At 40.4% G+C, this 24,601-nt stretch overlaps 1 protein-coding gene across 1 annotated transcript in view; it reads left to right on the top strand.

Annotated features, from left to right (window-relative positions):
- CBLC (Cbl proto-oncogene C) overlaps positions 1-24,276 on the top strand; it is a 34,521-nt gene extending 10,245 nt beyond the window's left edge. The window contains exons 2-10 of the mRNA XM_075280300.1: positions 4,614-4,760; positions 6,171-6,327; positions 6,733-6,854; positions 14,170-14,307; positions 18,517-18,604; positions 21,319-21,450; positions 22,029-22,109; positions 23,240-23,281; positions 23,454-24,276. Of these exons, the coding sequence (XP_075136401.1) occupies positions 4,614-4,760; positions 6,171-6,327; positions 6,733-6,854; positions 14,170-14,307; positions 18,517-18,604; positions 21,319-21,450; positions 22,029-22,109; positions 23,240-23,281; positions 23,454-23,732 (1,186 nt within the window). The 3' untranslated portion in view covers positions 23,733-24,276. The remainder of the gene's footprint in view (positions 1-4,613; positions 4,761-6,170; positions 6,328-6,732; positions 6,855-14,169; positions 14,308-18,516; positions 18,605-21,318; positions 21,451-22,028; positions 22,110-23,239; positions 23,282-23,453) is intronic.
- The last annotated feature ends 325 nt before the right edge of the window (positions 24,277-24,601 follow it).

Genomic DNA, 24,601 nt, shown 5'->3' with positions numbered 1-24,601 from the left:
TGACGTTCCAGCTTTTCCAGCAGCTAATATAGTTGTCTGCTCTCGGTATTACATACATAGCATTCCTCTTCATTGTAATGATGTATTATTTTGCTATATTAGACCTGCTTAATCACAGTTTCCACTAAGATGAATGAGAACAATGGAAATAATAGACTAATAATAATAAACTTCATACATACCTGAGTTTATCAGAGCCTAGCTATCACTATGACCTGCCATGAACTTGAAGGATAGTGAGGGCGGGTTCACACCAGCACCTGGTCTCCACTTTCAGGCTTCTGTCTTCTGCTGACAGGGGCCAGAAACTCGGCATTCAGTGTCTGCCCGTGAGCGTGTCCGGTTAAAAAAACCCAAAAAACTGTTTCGCCGCAATGGGCAGAAGACGATCACGGGCGCGCACAGGCGGACACTTTACAAACCCATTCAAATGAATGGGTTTCAAAACTGTCTGCCGGTTTCAGTCTCCTGTCCAGTTTCTTGGGCAGAAGACAGAAACCTGAAAGCGGAGACCGGGTGCAGGTGTGAACCCGCCCTAACATTGACTGCTGGAGACATACCAGATGAGGGAAACATTTACATTTTGATGAATGAGAATTGTCTTATTCGGTGTAGTGTAGAAAAAGCTACAACTATGACATGGAAAGTGGAAACTATCAATACCTTGCTGTTGACTGATTGACCTTTTCCAATATCCAATCCAATATGGAAGAGAAGAGATTGCACTCTCAAGAGTTATCTCCTTGTAGTTTGCTTTTATTTCACATAGGTGTTACAAAGTAACATCACAAATAACACTGTAATTTAGTTATATCCAATAATTCAACATTTCAGGTAAGAATGCTTCATTAGGCATGGATTATTGGATTGGAGGAGAGATGTAGTCAGATTAGAAAACTGAGGACATCCCAATAGGGGGTACCAGTCGCTTCTAGGCTTGCAGGGCAACACCAAACCTTCCTCCTATCCTCCTGTTCAGACTTCTTTTCTGGTTCCCTATCAACCAGATTAATTGCTACAACGCATCTGTTCTTTCCTTCCAGAATAAACTGTTGTATGTATACAAGATAAATATCCATGTAACTGGTCATTATATGACTACTATTTTGCCTTTTTAGCAGGTCTCTCCTCTGGATGACCTATATTTATCAACCTGCAGGTGGAGACTAGCTGCTATAATGTCTCCTATCTAGCTCTCTCTGTCATGTACTTAGAAGCAGCAATGCCATATAGGACGTTAGCTAGATGTGTTGGCAAGTATTGGTTTGAATAAATCATATGGGGTGAGATAGAAAGCTTACTATTAGCTACAGCAGCTTGCTTCTCCTCCCCCTTCCTTCTCCTTAAAATGTCGATCCCCCTGTGAGCTCAAAGACCAACAAATCCTCCATTATAGATTGAACAGTTTTTGAAGGAGAGGAAGAAGAAAAGGAGCCTGATAAGTAAAGCCAACTTTCATATGATTTTGCAGCGCTGGGGAATATGATGTCACTATATAAATAAAAATAATAAATTATCTGTATGTCAAAGTCTTCAGTATATTATATAAAAAAAAAATTCATAGAAACACAAAAATAAAATCAGCACAAATATTTTAAGAGACACTGTGTACACATAGTCGTATTGGGTAAAGGGGTTACTGAACCACAGGACAAGTAAGGGGAAGTAATGGATTGTGGACATTGCATTAGTAGACAGACAGGTTAGTGAAGATGCTGTTATTAATGTAAAACCACCAATATCTGCATCAGTCACATTTGCAGTACAGAGTTCAAAGTCAGTTTGAGGCTAAGATCCCATGTAGTGAGTCACAGCTAAAAAGCGAACGCTGCTTAAAAAAGTGCTGTGACACATATTATGGTTTTTACATACAGCACTTTTCAAAGAAAGTTCGTAGAGTTTTCCTCTGCAGACATTCTGCTTCTATTATATCTATACAGAAAACGCCAGCATTTCCATAGGTATAATTGACATGCTGCTGACCTTATATTAGGCCTTATATTCACAGACCGCACACCATCCTGCTAATTTGCGGGTCATGTATTGGTTGTGGTTGATCAACAGTTTTTTTCTCCCTATACTTTCTTTGTTTCTTTAAAAAACAGATGATACCAAAATGCAATCTTTTGGGGGTTTTTCATAGACCCATAGACTTTCATAGGAATGATGCGTCATTACTAGTAAAAAAAAATATGCTGTCTAAATAAGTACATTAAAATGAATGGATACATATGTCATCCGTGATAAATGTGAACAGTATACTTATGTGAATTTGTACCTCTAGTAATACTGTATGTTCTATTAGGACATGTGTAGCTAATTTACAGGGACCGGAGGACAACATACATCAAACAAATACAAGTTTTCTATTTTTGCCTATTAATGTTGCAGCTTTCCTGCATTGGTGCGAGAAGCTGTGAGTCAAGGGCAATCTTCAAGTAATAGGGGTAGTGCTGTAGTTCCCCAGAAACATCGCTATTCAGTTGCTTTAACAGCTGATCTGTGCGGAGTCCAAGTATTGGGTCCCAACAGATTACATACTAGTGATGTATCCTGTCAATTCGGTCAATATGAAAATTCGATTTGGAGCTGCAAAACCCCTTTTATACTGGGGCTCCATGTAGCATAAACATTTTGTTTTACATTACCTGCTAAGTGGATGTGATTCTAGCTAATCCCATCCACACACTGCGGAAAAAAATGCAAGCGTTGTTGTAAACCGCAGTATGTCAATTATACCTACAAAAAAGCTGGCAGTTTCCTTATAGGTATAATAAAAGCAGAAAGTCCGCAAAGGAAATCTCTGGCGATTTTCTGTGAAAAACTCTGCAGGAAAAACCGGGATGCATTTCTGCTGTATTTTTTCCTGCAGAGCTTTTTGGCTGCAACCTGCTATGTGGGGCCTTAATCTTAGATTAGTGCTTCATATTTTGGAAACGCATGGGAAAAAATGCAGTGTTTTACAGTACCAGAAAAGCGAATGAGATTCTGGATAATCTTATCCAGACATCACAGAAAAAAATGCAGCTGAAAAGTTGCGTTTTCGAAAATGAATGTGCTTATGAAAAACGCAGCCTGTCAATTTTACCTGCGGAAACACTTTTTCCCTACTAATCTAATAAGGGGATAAAACCACAGATTAAAATGTAGTAAAATGAAATGGGAGCTTTCACACGGAGTTTAAGCTCCGCTCATTCTGAACGTAAACTCATTCAGAATGACCAGCAGATCCCATTGACTTGAATGGGCGTCGGCATACGCGCACTCCCCAATGGGAGGCTTTTTTACTCATCTCTTTCAATGTGATACGCACGTATCACATTGAAAGCAGCAACGAGTTTACGTTCAGAATGAGTGGAGCGTAAACTCTGTGTGAAGGCTCCCAAAAATGTTGTGGAATGAACGGAGATGCTGTTTTTTTTTTGTTGTAGATTTTGTTGCAGCTTTTTGAGCCAAAGCCAGGAGCTAATTTAAAAGATGGGTGAAGAATAAGATCTTTCTTTATATTTCCCATTCCTTTTTCAAGCCATTCTTGGCTCAAAAGAAAAAGAAGAAAAATCTGTAACCAAAAAAAGCAGCTTTTCTGCAATGTGGGGCCACAGCCTTAAGCAGAGAAATCTTAAACTTGTCAGCACCTTTAAATTTGAGGTGCTGCTCCTTAAGTCTAAGGCCCCACGTATTGAAGCACAGCAAAAAAAAAATGCAGAGAAAATGAATTGCGTTTTTTTTCCACAGAGTTTTCCACTGCAGACTTCCTGCCCCTATTATACCTAATAGGGAAAATGCCAGTGTTTCTGTAGGTATAGTTCACATGCTGATGGGGGGCTTCAGCCTAAAAATCTTATCTATGGCTAAAGCCCCACATCGAAGAAACCCAGCTTTTTTTGCAGATCTTGTTGCGGCTTTTTGAGCCAAAGCCAAGAATAGCTACAAAAGGAATAGGAGATATATAGGAAGTTCTTATACATCTCCCTTCTGCTCAATCCACTCCTGAATTTGGCTTAAAAATCAGCAACAAAAAAATCTGTTTCTGCAACGTGGGGCAATGTGCAGGCACATATGAATGCAAGAGGTAAGTGGACTCACTGCTACATAAAAGGTACCTAATTAATGTCTGCTAGACTGCATTTGGACTAGGCTAAAACAGTTCATGGATCACAATTACGGTTGGATTATTCGAGATACTTGGGGGACACTTGTGAGTAGGCACATGTGCCCTATACAAAGAGATATTAGATACATAAATCAGCATACTGAAAAGAAATATGTGTCTAACACGGATAAAAGGAGATTTTTATGTTACTTTCTGGTTGAATTAGGTTTTTTTACTGTTTATCAATAGATTATGTAAACTTATAATTTGCAGCCATGTGTTATAAAGGTGGTTTATGATATAGATTGGGCATATTTTCACTCCTTCAGTTGTCAATTGCTAAAATATTAGTTATAAACCTGAAGATGTATAGGACAGAAGAAATCTTGAAAATCTAATAAACATTTGTATCTTTGCATTTCGAGATTCCTACTCTCTTTTGTATTCATTGGCATCATGACGTTCTATGTCTCAGGACAGAAGCATTTCATTGACGGTGCAACATTTTATTTTTTTTTAGGAGGAACCTTACTAAGTTGTCACTAATCTTCAGTCACATTCTGTGTGAGCTCCGAGCCTTGTACCCTGGAGGCCGTTTCCAAGGACATTCATATCGAATCACAAAGCTTGAGGCATCTAAATTCTGGACACAAGCATTTGGAACAAAGTACGTGTAACTTTTTTTTTCCATAAGAAGCAATTTCACCCATGAAAGCCTTGTCACCAATAGTGAAATGATACCTTGCTGAGAGGGCTTCCTTGGGAGCTGAACCCTATGATTTGGGATATGATACATATGATAAAGGCAATGAGGCACAAATGCCAATATTAATAATTAGCCTTTATTAGACCAGTTTTAAAAAGACATGAGTTTAGTAACTTAATAACAGAAAGTTGCTATCTAGCAGGTCAAATACTATTAAATATTAGATGCTTATATCTCCTAAATATAGTTAACAATAAGAAGCAAAGGTGACAATGTACTGTAAATAGATATACTGTACAATGAAATGACATAACAGAGTCAATGTAGTATAAATGTATATTACAAATACACATCAGAGACATGCATGAAGAAGTAAAGGAGTATTCCCATCTTTAGGATAATATTTAAGCTGACATCTTAAACTAAGCAGTGTTTTACCTAATACATTGCTTTATCTGGCTTGCTCTGTTTGTCAGATACTGCTCATTATGCTGCAGCTAGCTGACTTGGTTTCAGACCACCTCTGCTGTCTATTAGCAGTGGTCAGGCTGGTGACATCAATCTCTGTTCCTGGCCACTTCTATTTTCTTCTCTTTACTATGAATGCTGCTAATGGAACAGTCAGTTCTTCAAAGTGCATTTGGTTGCTGAGTTATTTAAGGGCTAAAAACAGTGCTGAGCGGTGCCTCTGTTATATCTGTCTGTAAATCTAGAGATAACAGTGTGCATTTAAGGCTAGGTTCACATCTGCGCCGTTAGAGACTCCATCGATAGAGAGAAAAGTCCTGCATGGATGACTTTTCACTCCACCGGTTTCAGTTTTGAAAAGGCTGACACCTGACATCTGGCAGACCCCATTATAGTCAATGGGGTCTAGCTGTGTCCATGTATAAATGTAAAACAGTGGTCTGGGTCTCTGTCATTCTGGTCCCCTGGTGGACCCAATGGATGGAGAGTCTAGCACAGATGTGAACCTAGCCTTAGTCGTGGATGCTGCTAGATTGAGCCCACCAACCAACTTGAAACACAAGTGGGGAAGAGAAAAGAGAGGAAGGCAGGTGAAACAATGAAAACCCCTTTAATACAGATCCACATAGGAGACCACAGGAAATGATGGGTGATGTCTACCACAGCATACGTTTCAGCAAACTAGTCTTAGTCAAAGGAAGGGCCCACAGTTTTCCACTGTAATATAATTCAATATGAATAAAAGTCTCAGACCATAAAATAGGAATGGAATAAGATCTTTTAACTCTATGGATAAGACATGTCTAACATTGACATACTGTGGAAGTGCATATGACTGCTTATACAATTTTGTGTTTAATAATGATTTATTTTGTCATACATAACAATGTACATATTTTTCAGGTGTCTTGTGAAATGGGAAGAGTTTAGGGACAAGCTTCATGCTGTGCATCCCATTGGTGAGGGACCACTGGAGTCCGCTCTTCATAGTACAATGGATCTTACATGCAATGATTACATTTCAGTGTTTGAGTTTGATATATTCTCACGCCTATTTCAGGTAAACTATAGAAAAATCTTACGTTTTACTTTACGTTACGTTTTCTTACGTTTTTCCTCTTTTATGCAAATTATAAAAAAATAACTGTTCAAAGAATATATGTTTTCTCTTAAAAAGGTTTTCAGGGATGGAAAAAAATTGTCTGGCTTTTTCCAAAAAATAGCACCACTTTTGTCCATGAGTTGTATCTGGCATTGTGATCATTCCTATTTTATTGACTAGAGCCCAGCTGCAATACCTAAATACAATCTATGGACAGGATTGTGATGATTCCAGAAAAAAAAAATTCCTTCATTATAAAGGCTTTTTTAAAAAAAATAATTGTTTTTTTATGTTTTCTTTGTAGCCTTGTGATTTCCTCATCAATGCCTCTAAATTTTGCTCTATTTCTCTGTTGTCCCCTAGCCATGGGAAAGTTTACTCCAGAACTGGATGCTGCTGGCTGTCACCCATCCAGGCTACATGGCTTTTCTAACTTATGATGAAGTCAAGGACCTTCTACAGGGTCACATTAATAAACCTGGCAGGTGAGACATATTTAGCCCTTCAAAGTGATGCAGCATCAAAGACTGAAGCAATGCTTGACAGCTTTTTGCCTATGCAGAGTATGCAGAGTAATGCAAACCATTTTAAAGGGACTCTACCATTAAAATCAAAATTTTTGTAGATCACTCGTAGGAATAGCCTTAAGAAAGGTTATTCTTCTCCTAACTTTAGATGTCTTCTCCGTGCAGCCTTTCGGTAGAAATGCTGGTTTTCGTCGGTATGAAAATGAGTTCTCTCGCAGCACAGGGGACGGTCCCCAGCGCTCAAACAGCACTGGGGGCATCCCCATTGCTGCGAGAGAAATCTCCAGCGCCGCCTCCATCTTCTTCAGGGGGCTCAAACATCTAGGCCTCAGGCAGAGCACAGTAACAGTAAGTAAGCGGCCATTTTCTTGTGGCCTGTGTGCATGCGTAGTCGGCTCTGCCCAAGGCCTAGAAGTTTGACCCCCGCATCGGAAGAAGACGCGTGAAGAGGCCGTTCCTGAAGAAGATGGAGGCGGCGCTAGAGATTTTCCTTCGCAGCATTGGGGACGCCCCCAGTGCTGAGAAAAACTCATTTGCATACCGACGAAAACTGGCATTTCTAGCGAACGGTGGCACGGAGAAGACATTTAAAGGTAGGAGAAGAATAGCTTTTCTTAAGGTTATTCCTATGTGTGATCTACAAAAAAAATTATTTTAATGGTAGAATCCCTTTAATCAATTCCTCTACTAATGTATTAGACAGCCTAAATCTGCTAACAGAATGCCTATAAAGGGTGCTGCAGTGTAGCCATGAACTATCCAACAACTCAAATACCAAAATGGAAACTTTACTGTATTGTAGAATAAAGTTATGGGACAAAGGGTGATACTCCTGTCTTTACAGATAACACCTGTGCTTACAGACTCAGGCCTCTAGTATTTTATGATGCAGCAGACTGTTTCCCGGTATGACACAGACAGACATACAATCAGACTGACAAACTCCCCTTCTTATAGTGAGTCATCCCCCAGCATAGTCAAACCATCTTGCACATTTCACTTACTTAAGCTAGGGCACGTGTAATGTGCAGTGTGGGTGGTAGTGGCTGCCTTGTGGAAGTGGTTATTTCACTGGTTCATTTTTATAGCTAAGGCCTGGTTCACTTCTGCATTTGGTATTCCGTTCGTAGAGTCCGCTTGGGGGCCACCCTGAATGGAGTACTGACCGTATTAAAAAGTGATTAGCACACAGACTCCATAGACTATAACGAGGTCCATGTGAGTTCCGCGCGGTGTCTGCATGAATTATGCAGAGAAGAGCACTTCAAGCAGCACTTTTCTCTCCACATGATTCATGCGGACACCTTCGCGGAAAACACACGGACCCCATTATAGTCTATGGGGTCTGTGTGCTTTCATTGCTCACCGCTTTTTAATGCGTTCGTTATTCTGTTCGAGGGTCCTCAAGCAGTCTTCCCGAACGGAATACTGAATGCAGATGTGAACCGAGCCTTATCTATAAAAATGAGCCAGTGATATAACCACTTTGAAACATGTCACTTAAAAAACAGTGGAGAAAAAATATGCAAGAGCGTGTCAGCTCACTTACGTGTCCCGGATAATGATCAGATATGGTATCCACAATGAATGATCCTGTGTTTCAATCCTTTGCAGTTGGTGCGAATTGCACGGAAACCAGCCCCTCAGCCCGGGGTAAATAGTGAAAAATTCAACGATGTATCCAGCAAAACACTTTCTTATTTAAAACATAGCCTTTAATTCGAAATATCCAGAGTAAAACAAACTTGATAATTATATTTCAAAAATGGTACATGATGGCAGATGGAGAGAACGACGTCTGGCTGACGCGTTTCGGAGCACTAAGGGGGCTCCTTACTCATAGCCCCCTATGAGTAAGGAGCCCCCTTAGTGCTCCGAAACGCGTCAGCCAGACGTCGTTCTCTCCATCTGCCATCATGTACCATTTTTGAAATATAATTATCAAGTTTGTTTTACTCTGGATATTTCGAATTAAAGGCTATGTTTTAAATAAGAAAGTGTTTTGCTGGATACATCGTTGAATTTTTCACTTAAAAAACAGGGCAGAGGAAATTTTCTCTTGTATCAAAATCAATGTGACTTTAGAGGTTCCAAGACCTCCACATTGAAACACCTTTCTTAATGAAAGTCTACTAGTAATTTACTTTAAAGGGATTATTTCATGAAATTTGTTTATCCCACAATTTGCTTGTCTAGCCATATAGTTTTTTTTTTACTCCCATTGTGAATATAGCTGTGGTGGATGCAGGTGCACCCCCAAACATCAGAATTCAAAGGCAAGTGCTAGGTAGCAGGCTACAATGAAAGAGAAATTTATGTTGTCAACATTTTTGGAATTTGCAAACAAATTTCAGGTAATATTTGCATGTAACTATTTAGTGGGCCCCCAGATTGAATGTTACTGGTGGGTTCTAGTTACTGCAGGGCAACATTAGCTCTTTCTATGAAGATAGGATTTGTGGCGTAACACCTTTAATATTTAGTCATTTGGGATATTTGGAGGTTAATTCAATTTAGTAGGAGATCATGAACATGAAAACAGGGCCACGATGAAAACTAAACCAGGTGACTAGTGTGTGTATCTGTCTCTGGCTTCTTGCACAACTAGTTATTTTACAGTTGCGCAACTCAAGTCTCAATAGAAATCCAACGTCTTGCATACCTTCTTAGTCATACCTTCTGCTCACCTTGTATTTGTCACACAGAAAGTCGTGTTACTTCAGAGGAGCTATTGTGAAAACAGTTTTTGTGTTGCACTAGTGTAAGGGCCCGTGCACACGGAGTAAACACGTGCTCATTTTTGCATAATACATGTGTAAAGAATACACGTGTAAAAATCAGACTCATTGACTTAAATGACATTTTTTACATGTGTAAAAAAAAACGTGCCAAAAAAACGTGCGTTTTTTGCACATGTAAAAAATGCCATTGAAGTCAATGGGAGTCTGATTTTTACACGTGTATTCTTTACATGTGTATTATGCAAAAATGAGTGTGCATTTACTCCGTGTGCACGGGCCCTTAGATTGATCTGACCTGGTGGCCATATGGAAGTACAGGGTGAGGATAAATCTGTGAAGCTGTGAGATATTACTTATGCATTTGTATTTTCATGGATAGCATTTTATATAACTATTCAAAAATATTTCTAAAACGGTTGCATCCTTCCAGAGTGTATGGAAGGCATTCAGCACAAAACACACCAGCCCGTGAGGATTTCATCTTCTCTTCAAGTATTATGGCCGCTGGATTTTATATTACTGCACTATAGTGATGATTCTGTGCTTGGGCAATATACAGTATATAGCGTATCAAAGGTCATCTACCAACGTCATGTGAAATACAATCTTGTCAATTATTTCCTGTTTTTAGTCATTGTGAGCACTAAGGAAAACGTGGAACATTTCCACCATTTTAGTTCATTTAGTTTCAAAAAGATTCCAAGTGAAATGACAAGAATATAATAAAATAGAATATTTGACTTCATATCATAGTAATCATCACCCTTCATATCGTGAGCGCTCTAGCCCTAGGTAATCAGAACTAACTGAGGCCGCATCTGCTTAGCTAAGCCTTACTCATCCTGCTGCAGAGTCAGTCACTTTGATTCTCTAGACCACACACATATTGTGGCAGTGACCTCATTCTACATCACGTTTCATGAGTATAAAGAAACAATTGTATCTCACCACACATTAATAGAGTTCTGAGGATTATGTTGATGCTCATGCAAAAAAAAAAATTGTGGTAAAACAAGGTCAACCACCAAAAGACATGTGCAGCCCTGGGCAAGGCCCTGGTATCTATTACTGAAACTGAAAAGGGTTATACAAGATTAGAAAAGCATGTCGGTATCCTTCAAAAACACTGCCACACCTGTGCACAGGTGATGTATAGTATTGCAGTTCATCTGCTCACAAGAGATTTGAGCTCCAATTTCCCATACGATGTCTGGATAGATGTCTGGAAGAAAAAAAAACATTTTTACAGCCCCTTTAATCCAGGAAGTTCAGGAAAAGCAGATTGATGCGATATTCCAACCTGATATGTGATATGGAATTTAAAATGTAAGGCCTCATTTACATCTGCGTCGGTAATCTGTTTGGGGGAGTCATGGGGACCCCTGAATGGATTACCAAATGCAGATGTGAACCAAGGGTTGAATGTGAACCTTTATTTAAATACTGATAAAAACAGGGATGTGAATATACATCTGTGCAAACATGTGGGTGAATTAAAAAGCTCAATAAATTAAAGCAGAACGAGCAACATGGTGACTCAGTGGTTAGCACTGCAGCACTGGAGTCCTGGGTTCGAATCCTGACAGTAGCAACATCTGCAAGGAGTTTGTATGTTCTCCCGTGTTTGTGTGGGTTTCCATTCTGCAAAGAAATACTGACAGGGAAAAAAATGTACATTGCGATCCCTATATGGGGCTTACAATCTACATAAAAAAAAATAAATGAATTAAAGCAGACCCAGTGACCTCCTCTTTAGCTAAAAAATCCAATGGTATATGTATGCCACCCTGCTATACAGTCTGGTATTCAAATGTTCATATATACCAGTCCCAGCTAATAATGCCAGCACCAGCCACCAGTGTGTTCACAACTGATGACTGAGAATATGTCCACATAGGTTACATACTGTAATCTACACCCTCTCCCTGTCATTCGGCTCCACATTAGCCTTTCGGTGGCATTTCTGCTTTTCACGCCAGTCACCACTATACAAAAACTCCCACTATCAGTTCTAGTCAGTCTCTTTCTGTAGGAGACATGATAAACTAAGGACGCACACAGCCAGCGTGGCCCAGACACAGCAATCTGTAACACAACTGGCACTATAATATGGAACAAGCTAGCATAGCGTGACTGCATCCATTCATCACACAATACTAGAGAAACAATAACAACAATGCTTTCAATATATAATGACACGTATGAGGCATAAAGTTGCTGTCAATGCAGACATCTGAAGGAGCCAAATACAGTAAAAACTCTGGCTTACACGATAACAATACTGCACAAGAATGGTAACCAGTATGGCCCGTACAACGATAGTCATATATTCATCAAAGCTGCACAGAAAAGATATATAGGCGTAATATAGATCATATCCTATAGGAGCAACCCCAAAATAGTTATCCCTTAATATACACGGAGTATACAACAAAAAACAAGGGCTGAGACATCAGCACAGCACCTAGTAGGACTAGGAGAAACCAGTATAGTTGAGTCAATGAAATGGCAACACTTACTGTATAGACAAGAAGTGAACAGACTAAACCTATAAGGATACCGATGGCATCTACCCCGGGGCATTCCCCAGACAAGGGGAAGAGTGAAAAACTATGACTGATGGCTTAGGCCAGATTCACCCCTGTGCTCGCTGCTCATTCAGACATTCTCTCCATCATTCCACTTAAAAATTTGTTAGAGAATAGTCCTGAAGCAGGACTTTTCTCTTCGCATTTTTCGAGTGGAAACCCAGCGGACCCCATTTTAATGAATGGGGTTTGCGGGTTTCCACAGGTAACCACTTTTTTATGCAGATTACATTTCTAATTTATTTTTCATGGTCTTTTTATTTATAAGCAAAGTGAAAAGCGAGGCAATAAGATTATGTGAGTTGTCATTTAGGGAATTATAATTCTTTATTATTAAATAAATATTCTTTTTTATTTGTTTAGATTTTGGGTTTAATGGTCTTTTTAAGCCCTTATCATATATCAGTGAAAGTGGCTGGGAAGTGCCGTGACCCCTTCACTGTTTACTTCTCAAGCTGTCTGATTAATAGCAGTCGAGCATTGCAATGTCGTATAGCCGCATGCCATATTGTACACAGTAAAGAGGTTATGGTGGCACAAACGCATATCCTGTCAAACAGCTGATCAGTAGGGGTTCTTGGTGCTTGACCTTCATCTTTATTGATGACCTAGCCTGAAGTTAGGTCATCAATAAAAATGATCTAGACAACACATTTAATCTGTTGTTGTCTGACACAGTCTCTGTGCAATAAATCAATTGCCAAGATGCAAAGCTCACACTGTAATTCCCAGACCTGTGGACTTTATACAGCTATATCTTGTATTTCCTGTTTAATCTTTTACCTTCTTTTTTGCTGAGTATAATTAAATAATGATTAATCTCTTTTTATGATAAATCACAACCCACAAGGTTTGCAAATTGGTATGTGGCACTGTATATATTTTGTAAATGCCCAAAATCACTATAAAGCCAAGGCCCCATGTAGCAGGTCGCAGCATAAATGTAACACAGTGGCAACGCATTGCGTTTTTTCCCGCAGCGCTTTTCACAAAGTCCACAGAAATTTCCTCTGTAGACTTTCTGCTTCCATTATACCTATAGGGAAACTGTCGGTGTTTCTGTAGGTATAATTGACATGCCGCCATCTCCAAAGCCGCAACGGTTTTGGAAATCACAGCATGTCCGCTTTCTGTATTTTTCTGCAATATGTGCATGGGGCCTGACTAAAAAGTGTGAACAGTGCTAGCTATATTGTCCCTCAAACAATGTAATTCATTATGCCATTATAATAGTTTTAGCATTATCTCCCCAATAATGGCGCTAGCCACAGTGCCCCTTATCAGTGTGAACCAGTGCGCCACAATGACCATCGATGCCCCTGTATAACTGTTACAATGCACTTGTGTGCCCGCAACAGTGCCCTAATAAATGTGCCAGTCGCAGTGTCTATATAACAACATTTGTATCTCTGTAGAAGTATCCATGCCTGTATCTCCATATAAGTGCTAGCTACCCCATCTCTGTTGGCTGCGCTAGGAAATCTTTTACAATGTACATCATTATTGAGGAGCATGATATATTTTGTTCTTTTTTGAAATACCGTATATTACTGTATTATCCATACTTCTTTTTTTTTTTTTCTTAATGTAGATTGTGAGCCCCACACAGAGCTCACAATGTACTTTTTTTTTCCCTATCAGTATGTCTTTTTGAAATATGGGATGGAAATCCATGCAAACACGGGGAGAACATACAAACACCTTGCAGATGGTTTTTTGCCCTTGGTGGGATTTGAACACCAGGACTCCAGCGCTGCAAGGCTGCAGTGCTAACCACTGAGCCACCGTGTGGCCCCGTATTATCCATACTTCTGTAGCACACTGAATTTCCCCATGATGGGACTATTAAAGGATTATCTTATCTTATCTAATATTGCTTGTCTAACCAGGGCATATTTCATAACTACGGGCAACTCAATCTTTAATGTTTCTTTCTTTCTACAGCTATATCTTTCGATTGAGCTGCACACATCTTGGACAGTGGGCAATTGGCTATGTAACACCTGGAGGCAATATCCTACAGACCATCCCACATAACAAGTCTTTATATGACGCTCTGAAGGAAGGAGAGAGAGAAGGCCTGTGAGTGATTTGGACTGAATAAACTGTTGTCTTGTATGACAGGTGTAACTGGATCTGTGCACAAGAGCCATGATTAACAGCAGTGGTGTAACTAAAGTCTTCTTTGTACTGGGGCCCCTACACCAAATTGCCTCCTCCCTACAGAAAATTATTGATACTAGCAGTTACGGGTGCTGCAGTTGTATCTCAGATACTTGAAAGGGATACAGCTTTAGTACCCACAACTGCGGCTTTCAAGAATACTGTGAGTGAGCAGCACTGTGCCTGGCATGGAAACAATACTGGGAGCTGCATGCTGTGGGAAACAGCTAATCAACTTTTTGATAATGTTTTATAATCAATATGCAATGGTATTACAGCCTGTAATAATAGTGCATGGCTACTATAAAATAGATGGGGTGTGATATGAATAGTGAAGGAGCCCCACACAGTATAATCTGCTCCACAGTGGCCCCCCATACAGTATTATATGCTCCACAGTGGCCTCCACACAGTATAATATGCTCCACTGTGGCCCCCACACAGTGCAATCTGCTCCTCTGTAGCACCACACAGTTTAATATGCTCCACTGTGCCCCCCCCCCCCCAGTATAATATTATCAAACCCAGAGTATAATAAGTAGAGGTGCAGGGGAAGTGATTAAAACTAACAAACACTTATACACCCCTTACTTTACCTACCCTGGGCATCCTCGCTCCATCCAATTCTCTTCAGCATCTTCTTCAATCCTCTTCTACCGGTGACTGAGGTAAACATGTCCCAGATGTCACTGCTGAGGCCTGTGATTGGGCCTCACAGTCACATGGGATGCACTGACCTCAGTCACAGACTGGAAGAGAACTGGAGAGGATGCTGAGCCTAGGAGAGGTGATCTATGCTGGGATCCTTTCCATAAACATTATGTATAGCAATCGGAGAACCCTGGTGGTCATTGTTACACCACTGATTAAAGGGACTGTATCAAATTAATAAAAAGTGTTTTTTCCAAAAACAGTGCAATATCCGTCCAAATGTATGGAGATCAGCTCCATTTAAATCTATGAAGTTTATTGCTGTTGCTGAAATGTATGAAGTAGATTGTTGGTTGCTGAAATACAATCCATACACGGGTGTGACACTTTTTTGGAAATAGACTAGATATAAATCTTTAATTATTTACGCTCTCTTTAAGGCTAAGGTCCCACTTATCGAGCTGCAGCCAAAAAAAGCTGTGAAAAAAACCTCGGTGGAAATGCACAGTTTTTTCCTTTTCACAGAAAGTCTGCAGAGTTTTCCTCTGTGAACTTTCTGCTCCTTTTATAACTATTCATAGGTATAGCGTTTCTATAGGTATAATTGACATGCTGCAGTGGATTTGCAGGCAATATGAAACGCAGCATTTTTTGCTGAGGTTGAGCCCTAGTCTAAGATGGGGGGAAAACTGATTAAGGCCGGGCGCCCCACGTTTCGTAAATGCAGCGTCAAAAATTGTGGCATTTCACAGTCCCTGCAGATCCCTAGTGAATTCCATGAAAAATATGTGCAGAAAACACACTGCGATTTCCGAAACTGTTGCTGTTTTGGAAATCAGATCATGTCAATTATACCTATGGAAACACTGTCATTTTCCCTATAGATATCATGCACATGCACTTCGGGCTTTCTGTGAATAATGCTGCGGGAAAAACCATGCATTATTGCTGTGGTTTTTTCCCCCTAATGTTTTTTTTCCTGTGGCTTGCTACATGGGGCCATAGCCTAAAAGATATGGTTAGAGGCTAAGATGGAGGAAAAAATTGATAAAAAGATAAAGCATTGGATTTTTGGAAGGAATAAGAGAAGAATAAGTGAAATTATAAAGAAACGTTGGCCATCTGATTAAACTGAACTTAAAGAATTGTACAGAATTAGAAAAATGTAAGTGCCAGTGTATGGTTTGTGTCCAGTATTACAGCTCTATCACAATATAGAGTAAAAGGATAAAGCTTTCACTCTATAATAAAGCATAATTCATTATCTATTACAAGTCCAAGTACTGTATATGTGAACAATGGAGAAGATTTATTACACTATGTACACGAGTTTTCACGCTTGATAACTGTGTGCACCTTGTCATATATCAAGCACACCCTCCGCCACAATAAGGTTACGAATGACAGTCTTCATAAGCCTCCTTCAATGTGCTTGAATAACAAACTGTCCTCCATGACTTTGCACTTTCACATGTACTGTACACTAAACTGCACTTTCTCCCACTAACAAGACATCTAAAGAGGTTGGTTAAAATAAGCCGAACACTCCTATTTTTAAATAGTCTAGTTTAACTCTTTCTGACACACGTGCCATCACTGGTAACCCCTCCCCCAGCCTTTTTTTTATAGTCGCATAGCTTATGTCATTATTAATAAATTTTATTACATGTGCGTTCTTAAGAAACATATTGTTTGCTTAAAGGGTGTGATATGTTAGACCTGGCAGAGTTCCAAAGAGGATTGATTATTGATGCATGTGTAGTAGGGGCATCTGTGACCCGAGTAGCTGGTGTGTACCCAAGTTGAAGCATTTGTTGAGGTTTATTGGTTCCATAATTCCATTTCGGCATGCAAAGATAGGTAAAACATCTGTAGACATAAACAAATGTAGACAACGAGGGAAATGTTGTAATGAGGGACAGAGATGCAGTTTGTAGAATTAACTCTCACATTACTGCAGTGTTGAATGCAAATTTAAGGGCACCAGTATCAGTGAAAACCATCAAGCGTGCACTGCAAAGAGATGATATTCAGTGAAGTGCTGCAATAACCACGTTTGCTTACATGTACTGTATGTCAGATGTTCTCTCTGTCTTTACAAGGATGCTGCCCTCTATAGGGTGGTGTACAGAGTGCACTCTATTCTCCTAGTTCCATCCAGGAGAATAGATTTGCATGTCTTTACATACTGAGACATAAGCCAGGATGCAGAAGACCTCAACACACCCATTAACTTAGCAACTTGGGTTGCAGAAATCTCTATTAGGCACAAACACAGTCAGTCCCCTTCGGAACCGTGTCAGGTCTGACATATCAGACCCCTGAAACATAGTTGTATTGTTCTAAAAATCTGTAGGATTATCAAGTTTTATCTACAAGACTGAAAGAAGGAAAGGTTGCTGATGAAGGCAGGTGCAGCAAGAAGAGGTCAACTTGACCATGTAAAATTAGGGGTGTTCAGGGTTAGCGTTGGGGGGGAACAAACTGGGCAATTGTGCAGGGCCCTGACCCCTACAGTAGCCCCTTGCTTTCCTCTGATACGATAATAATATATGATGTCTTTTCTGAGGTGAGTGGCATGGATGAAACAGACAGCAGAGAAGGAGGAAGCTCTGCTCCTCACTCTTCAGAAGGAAATGCTGATTGGAGAAGTGGGGCTTCTCCTTGCTGCTTCATCTGCACACAGATGGAGTTCTTCATGTTGGGGGGAAGGGGGGAACGCAAATGGCCACAGAACGGATAAACAAATCCTGAATAGAAACCTCATTGTCAATGGGAGGCATAAACAGTGCCTTCAATGTGTTGTCAAGTTGTAAACAATTGTCAAAATGCATACCAAAAAGACCCCAGGAGCCAACTTCAGAACCCTAAAGGGGTTGTCCGGTATAATCTAAAACCTTAACAGTAAGCTAAATCCCCGCCCCCTAACTTCTAATTTTCTCCTTTTAAAAAAATGTATATTTACCCATATGCCCCCTGTGACAACCCTGGCACATTTTTTGATTTCCTTGTAACGTGCTGTTTTGCTGTTTCCAGAGACTGGAGGTCACCCTTCGCCCATCACCATCATACTCACCAATGCTCATGTCTTCTTCATTTGCGCACATTAGACATTTGCACATGTTAGAGGAATGAAATTTATATAAATTGGGAAGGGATGGCCATGGAATAAACTGACCCTTAAAGACATCTTATAGAATATCTCAATAATTATTATTACTATTAGGGTTATACTCCATAGAAACTACCTATATTAATCACATAAAATTTGAAGTTCTTGGATTCCAATGCAAAACACATAAGAGCACATAAGACCACCACTTGTGTCATTTACAATACTTGTGTATATTTTTGTGCCATAAAGGCTTTTGGGCCCACTCAGACACTGGGCTTTAGTGCAGGTGTTTTGTCTGAACTCTCTACAGCTACACCCCTGACTGTTTGTAAATGCCTAACAATTTTGTGTTATGTCTATAGGTATCTCTATCCTAATGGTTTGAGCTGTAACCCAGATTTATCACAACTCACCAACCCAAATCCAAACACACTAATTCATGTGACACAGGTAAGCAAAGCCTGTACCAGAAATAGCAGTACTGCAAAAGCTATAACAGTAATGCAGTACAAGAATGGGTAGAAGATTGTAGTAGGCACCAAAGAAGTTTCTTATATTTACTGTACATCTTATGACTCTATTACCACCAACTTTGGGATTCATTCATGTGATAATGTTAAAGTATTATGCGTCCACCTTAATAAAATACCCCCATTGGGAGGAATTCATCAACCCCTGTACACCAGTTTTCTGGCATAGAGGGATACTATTGTGGCATACATTTGGCACAAGACCCTTACTTGTGTCAAACGTGCGCCACAAGAGCAGGGCAAGTATTGTGGTGGAATGTCGATGCTTTGGCCCAACAGATTTATTATTACAATACCATAGAGAAGACAAAGAGGTACACATGAATCTGGCTTTACATAATATGATGACTGCTAGGTTGGGTCAGAATTATGGTTGTGGCATCTGGGGCCATGTAGTTGCAATGAACTTAAAGAGGTTTTCCAGTTTCTGCTTTTGATGGCCCATCTTTAGTATAGGCTATCAATCAATATGAGATCTGTGGGGATCTGACACCTGGGAACAGCTGTACTTAGACAGCATTGCTACTGGTATTGTTTGCATGCTGGGAGCTGCACTGTTCACTTGCAGTATAAACTGTAGCAGCAGGTTTTGGTACTGCCTCATTGTCTCATTGAAGTTTATGAGGCAGTGCTGTAGTACCTAAACCTGCCACTACAGTTTGTACAGTATTCATACAAACAGCATCAGAACAGCGCCAGGGGCAGCGCCGCACCTCCCATGAGGTGACCTGAAGCGACCGCTTCAGGCTGCGCTATGCCAGGGCCTCGGGAGGGCGGCATTTTTGCTGACCTAAGCCAGTCCAGGACAAGCTGTCCTGGACTGGCTTAGCGTCACCATGTCTGTAGCCCGACACGGGAAGCGAGCGGTGTATTGGGGCGGCCCTGCTGGACGCAGCGCTGCTCCAGCGGCCGCCCCTCACACTCAGGCAGAGAGCAGGTATTCTCCCTGCCTGCGAACGCCGCTCGCTCTGCCACGCCCCCTTTCCACTCGACCCTGCCCCCTTCTGATCGGCCCCACCCCTTTTTTGTGACACACCCTTTATTGCCTACATATAAACCATATCTCCTCATATGGGGAGTCCCCTGTATGGGGGAAAAGGGTTTATATACTGGCAGCATACATCTTGAGATCATGCCATGAATTAGGGCCTATCCAGTGGTCTGAAAGGCATAGGTCTTGGATTTAAAGATGTACATCATGTTTTAATTGGCTAAAATCAAGATACGTTTTTTAATATTTTAGTTCTAGATCCTTCCTGTAGTAAAATTGCAAGTGTACTGAACCTGTATTTCCATGTCAATAACAAAGTTATGACGTTTACATTCACTTATAATGTCCATCTTTCACAACCTCAGGCCTAATTCACATCTGTATTCCGTATTCTGTTCGGGGAATCTGCTTGGGGACCCCTGAATGTAATACCAAACACATTAAAAAGCGGTGAGCAATGAATACACATGGACGCCATAGACTATAATGGGGTCCATGTGTTTTCTGCACAGTGTTCGCATGGAACATGTGGAGAGAAAAGCAGTGCTTGAAGTACTTTTCATTGCTCAACACTTTTTAATGCGTATAGGTTTTCGTTCAGGGGGTCCCCAAGCAGACTCGCCAAACGGAATACCGAATGCAGATGTGAACCAGGCCTCACTTCTAAGGCCGGGTTCACACGGAGTATTTTGGTTTGTAATGTGGAACGTAGACGCCGCGGGATCTTTTGCGGGCCGTATACACTCCCATTGTTTTCAATGGGAGCCGGTACCATATACGTGGCGCTATTTTGCGGCCGCCGCAAAATCACGGCCGCAAAATAGCGCCGCGTATACGGTACCAGCTCCCATTGAAAACAATGGGAGCGTATACGGCCCGCAAAAGATCCCACGGCGTCTACCTTCCACATTACGGACCAAAATACTCCGTGTGAACCCGGCCTAAGTCTGCACTTCTTGGGGGTTTCCATAACACAGTCTACTCAGTACTTGCTATGAGGAAAAAATGATTTTAACATCTTTGTTTGTAAGGGAAACCTGTTTAACTTATAAAATATCTGATAAAGAGAAACTACTATGTGAAAAATGCAGTCGAAAATACAAAACCAATATATTTGCACAGACTGTTGAAGTATTGTCATAATGGCATGTGTCACATTGCCACAATAGCCCATTACTATCTCTCTGTAAGGACTCTATGAATTTGTATCCACTACAATCACATGATATGACATCTCTATTAGAGATGAGCGAACACTATTCGAAACAGCCGTTTCGAATAGCACGCTCACATAGAAATGAATGGAAGCGGCCGCCGACACGCAGACTTTGCCGGCAGCCGGCCACTTAACCCCCGCGTGCCGGCTACGTCCATTTATTTCTATGGAAGCGTGCTATTCGAAACGGCTGTTTCGAATAGTGTTTCCTCATCTCTAATCTCTATCTAGAAGTAAACTATCTGCTATAAACCTAGAAGAAGCTCATTTGACTAATACACTGCTCCATCTATCTTTCATCTATTTATCTGACTGTTTAGTATATGTCATTTTTATTACTCATACACAGATCCTCTACTGTATATTTCTGCTCCATCTATTTATCTGAAAGTACGGTATATGTAATTTTTATTTCCTTTTTATATAGGAACAATGGGAATTGTATTCAGACATGGATTCTACATTTGAATTGTGCAAAATCTGTGCAGACAATGAGAAGAATACTCGGTTACAGCCTTGTGGCCATTTATTGTGTGACATGTGCCTGACTAAATGGCAGGTAAAACATTGAGTATATTTCCTGTATATGCACAGGCTTCAGCAATGCTTGCCCAGATAGTCTTTCTGCCAGGCTGAGATACATATATTGCAAACCTATGTAGCATTGTGACATTCATCTATTATTGGTCCTGTCATGAAATAGCAGTCATCTGTATAAAGACATATCTCCGCTGGTAATATATAGCCTTGGTACAAAATATATGTCTATATGAAGAACAAGGCGGTACAGTACCTGCCATGACTGAAGCTGACATGAAGTCTGGTAGGGAAATCGACTTCTCATCAATTTAGTGAACCAGCCTGCAAAGGCAAATGATATATGGGTGGAGGTCTTTGAGTGACATAATGCAGAAAGCTCTAGGTTTCTTGTTGCTGGTTTTCTTAATTTTTATTGGATTACCAAGGCCTGCATGGATTGAATGTCATCATTTCCAGAGTTCGGACATAATCTGCTCAAGATCAATGAAACATAATAATGTATGAGACACTAATGCAGGCTGTATGTATATATAGTGATGTTACATCAGGTTGCTCTTGTCTATGTATTCAATGAACAGTCTTATTTGTTCTCTTTAGAAATCGGATAACACATGCCCATTCTGCCGCACCAAAATTACAGGCAGAGAGGAGGTTCACATTGCCACACGTTCTCAGCAGGTGAGTATCATAAGAAACTTATAGGTGATTGGAAACAAGGCCATTATGTATTAGCTACTGAGTTATCATGATCTGGCAATAGTATATAGTACTAAGCCCACTGAGATTATCAGTAATGGTGACAATGCTTCAGTCTCCACAGACTGGGCACAGGGCTTCTTGCCAGCTTCTTAAAGTACGATGTGGACTGAGTGACCAGGTAATTGGGTAGTTCTGAGTAATGTCAACCAGTCAGTAGACTAGGCATCTCCACTCCAGGTGTGATAATAGTATCACTTTTATCCCCGGGCCCATGAAAGTCTCAGTCTATCTCTATGTTATAAGTCTCTCTTTGTTTAGGTGTAACATTTCTGCCTGTTCGGGTCACTGCACCACCCTCTGCTTGGTGCAGTTCGGTTCTTGGCTTAAAGTTTTTGGTCACACTGTGTGAACTCCGCTCTAGTTCTTTGATTGTATTTGCACCACACCTGTCTTCTGCCCTTGTTGCCTCTGTCCATTAAGTGGTTAATTTTGTCTTGCCTGTGATTGACAGCCTGCCTTCCTGTCAACTCCAGGGGCGGGTTCTTCCTCCCCTATTTTATCTTGGCTCCCATTCACACCAGTGCTTGCTATTGCCGTGTGCACACTTGCTCCTTACTGTCCCTATTTCTGCTTGTATTCTTATCCTTGACCTTTGGCTTTCTTCACTGACTATTCTTTGGACTCCAATTTGGCACTGCATCGCTCGACTGTTACTGACCCCTGGCTAGCTGACCTCTCTTTGTTGTAGTCCGTCTTGTCTGCGTTTTGTGTCTCACATATCCAGGAAGGGACTGTCTTCGTGGTTGCCGCCTATTACATAGGATAGGGCCTGGCAATAGGAAGGGTCAGTTGGGGACTTCAGCTTAGGGCTCACTGTCTCTTGTGTCCTGCCCCAGGATTCAACAGTTACTGGGGAATTGCTGTCCTAGCAATTCCCTAACATTAGGTCACTATATTTCTACTTATTTATATGTGTTCATTTTTGGATTGACCTAGATAAGAGAATACACATATTTTTTCTTGTTAAAAATTCTACCTATTTCCTACACTTTGTAGTTATCAAATATGTTGCACCAGATTTTATACTTGAATATTATATTATCTTATAGACTTCCAGCCCACCAAACAATACAGAGCAGCCAGACAATGATGTGAGTAATGAACAATGTGACTCCAGTCGGTTGCATCGCTATCTGTGTCTGTCGTGTCGTCTCTGCAGTTTTGTCTCGTGTTGTCTGACTTCATAGAAGATTCTCCATGTTTATCTGTTCCAAGATCACAGCTGAATGACTTTATAACCATGACGTTATCTTGTGCCAGCAGAACATTGCTTCAAATGTATGTGGCGCATTCTCACAAAGTGTTGTTAATGAAGATGAGGCAGACTGGATTAGAAACCGACCACTACCAGCACCTCCTGAAGCCCCCAGCATCACAGCCCACCACCCGTCCACACGAGCTTTGCCTAGTGTACCTGCTGATCATTCCCTTCCTTCTACATCCAGAGTAGCATCTGTCTCCTGGGCTGCCCGATCTTCAATGCCGACTCAAAGAAGAGTATTGCGAGTTCAAGATGTCCTCAGTCGAACAAGACGTACATAAGTACAGAAGTGAGAAAGGAGAAAAGGAAAGAGATGACAGACCAATCATTTATTATTGACCGTATACCATTTCACTTTGGACTCAAAAGTCTACATCAAGACTTTCAAGGACGCTCTTGCCATATAATAATGGACACAACAATATACATTGCGTTTTGAACAGTTTATGTTGAAATTCATAAAAAAAAAAAAAAAAAACCTTGAAATTACATGTGGCAATTACAAGTAGACCAGATACATTGTGGCTAACAATAGAACAAATCTGTGTACATGCGAAAAAGCAAAAAACAACCTAAAGATCAATGAGAATGAAAAGAGATAAATTGTATATAATAGGTGGGCACAATAAAGAGGGGGGTATTAATTTTATCATATCGTGTGAGCCCATAAATGACTCTCCATATTTATCTGTTCCAAGGTGACAACTGAATAACTTGATAATCTTAACATTAACATGTCATATGAACATTCCCAGGAAGATGGAACTACATTTGTTTTCTATGTTTTTGAGAAAATATTAAATTATTGCTAGTTTGTATTCAGCTGATGTGAACCAGATTAAAAAAAAACCTATTCACATGGTAAATCACCCTTCAACAAGGTTCTTAGGGTGAATTCAGTGTTTCAGGGGGAAACTGAAACATACTGAAATGAAATATTAACTATTGAAATCACTTGCTAATAGGTAATGTCTATTTCCAGTTGTTCTCCAGAGCAGATTTCTAAATAATTGAAATAGAATCATTTACATTGCCCTTTCTTAAATGCCCTCATAAGTAATATGAAGGAAATTGCCTCTTGAAGCCCCACGTTGCAGAAAATCTGATTTTTTTTTTTTTGTTACGTTTTTTTGTTTTATTTTGAGCTAAA

This window comes from Leptodactylus fuscus, chromosome 6 (assembly GCF_031893055.1).
Source record: "Leptodactylus fuscus isolate aLepFus1 chromosome 6, aLepFus1.hap2, whole genome shotgun sequence".
NCBI lineage: Eukaryota > Metazoa > Chordata > Amphibia > Anura > Leptodactylidae > Leptodactylus > Leptodactylus fuscus.
This window is presented reverse-complemented; position numbering and strand designations above follow the sequence as displayed.